General features: G+C 35.5%; 1 protein-coding gene across 1 annotated transcript in view; it reads left to right on the forward strand.

Moving 5' to 3' along the window:
* The window catches only part of ajuba (ajuba LIM protein), an 8,058-nt gene extending 7,152 nt beyond the window's left edge, over positions 1-906 (forward strand). The window contains exons 7-8 of the mRNA XM_016247136.1: positions 90-158; positions 286-906. Coding sequence (XP_016102622.1) covers positions 90-158; positions 286-417 — 201 coding nt within the window. The 3' untranslated portion in view covers positions 418-906. The remainder of the gene's footprint in view (positions 1-89; positions 159-285) is intronic.
* Positions 907-1,910: the final 1,004 nt, after the last annotated feature.

A 1,910-nucleotide genomic window follows, 5' to 3' on the forward strand; every position in this document is an offset into this window, starting at 1 on the left:
TTTTTTTATTTAGTGGCGGAAACGGGCTTCCATAGCTTTCAGATCAATTTAGGAGAAAGATTTTGATGGTACTTGTGTGTGTGTTTCAGGGCAGTGAGGAGATCCTCAGGGTGGTGTCAATGAACAAAGATTATCACTTTGAGTGTTATCACTGTGAGGTGGGTATTATGGAGAGTAGTTTGGATAAGATGATTGTCATCATTTGGCAGCATATCAGACAAGCGCATATCTACATGTTATGGCACAGGCTTGTAATGACCACAATCATCTCGTCCTCTTCTTCAGGAGTGTGGGAAGCAGCTCTCCGATGAGCCTGGATCTCAGTGCTTCCCTCTGGATTCCCACCTCCTCTGCCACTCTTGCCACATGACCAGAGTGTGCGTCACAAATAACCTTCCCCCTCACAACACACACTGAAATGAGAACTAATGTGCCTGACCAACTACTTTGTACTCTCATATGCACACTAGTGACCACTGTAAATTGTCTTTCTAATGTCTCTCTCTTCTATGCCAGCTCTATTTTCTTGAAGATAGCAAGAGGGGAGAAAACACGATTTCTCTTACGGAGACTTGAGGTCATAATACATTTCAAATGCAAATCCCAGTCCTGGTACAAACTATATGTCCCCTAGTGGCTGGGAAATGCAGCAACTGAATCCTGCTGAACAGAATATTTCTTTACATGTTCCTCTGAGTTTAAGATTATTGTTGCCTGCTTATTTCATTGCTAGAGGGAGTTGAATTATCACAGAAAAGTTTTCCTCCCATATCTACTGTTTGCTGTAGGAGGAAAAGAAAACAAGGGATATATATATTTTTATTGCTTAACATTTTTCTATATTTAATATCACTAGCAGAGATTTTGCACTTAAACATGTTTACCTATTAAGAGATTTTTTTTTTTATAAAGTGATTGCAAAAAGATTAAAAACATTCCTGTATCTGTTTTAATAAATCTTTCCGTGTATGAATTAGTGTTCGTTTCTTGTATAATTCACATTCTATTGAGAAATCGAATACTGACGACTTGTTTTTATGAGAACGCACCTATTACGACTTATAAAATCATTCTGAACAGACATAATGTGTGTGTATATACACTCACAGTACACATTTAATCAGTTTAAGCTTGTGAAAACTTCAAAAAAGTGCTACAGAATCTTTCACGACCCTCAACATGTCTTTAATACACAATCTTCCGTCAAATCAGTGTTGCATTTACTCCAAATGCTGCTAGTTATTGTTGTAATTATTCTTAGCATTTAAAGCAAGCACGAAACACAAAAAAGGAACGTTTCCTTCATTTTGTTTTATTATTCTTTGTACATTCTGCACATTCATAAAGAAAATAATCCAAAAAGAGAATCGTTTGAAATATATCTTCAAAACTACAACATTAAAATAATATTAAAAGGTCTCTTGCTATCTTCTCTATAAAGGTTAAATTTATACCTTGGGGGGGGAAAGAGTAAGAGAACAGATGAAAATCTAGCAAATTAATCTACAGTGTGGTTCATAGCATTGGATTCCAGTAGGCATTTTAATAATCTTACCAAAAAAAAAAAAAAAACCTTCAGTGAGACCGGTGTCGAAGTGTTCGTTTCTTGTATAATTCACATTCTATTGAGAAATCGAATACTGACGACTTGTTTTTTGATTACGACTTATAAAATCATTCTCGAACAGACATAATGTGTGTGTATATACACTCACAGTACACATTTAATCAGTTTAAGCTTGTGAAAACTTCAAAAAAGTGCTACAGAAAGAGCTACTTTCACGACCCTCAACATGTCTTTAATACACAATCTTCCGTCAAATCAATGTTGCATTTACTCCAACTGCTGCTAGTTATTGTTGTAATTATTCTTAGCATTTAAAGCAAGCACGAAACACAAAAAAGGAAAG

This window comes from Sinocyclocheilus grahami, unplaced genomic scaffold, assembly GCF_001515645.1.
Source record: "Sinocyclocheilus grahami isolate Dianchi unplaced genomic scaffold, SAMN03320097.WGS_v1.1 scaffold24.1, whole genome shotgun sequence".
Lineage (NCBI taxonomy): Eukaryota > Metazoa > Chordata > Actinopteri > Cypriniformes > Cyprinidae > Sinocyclocheilus > Sinocyclocheilus grahami.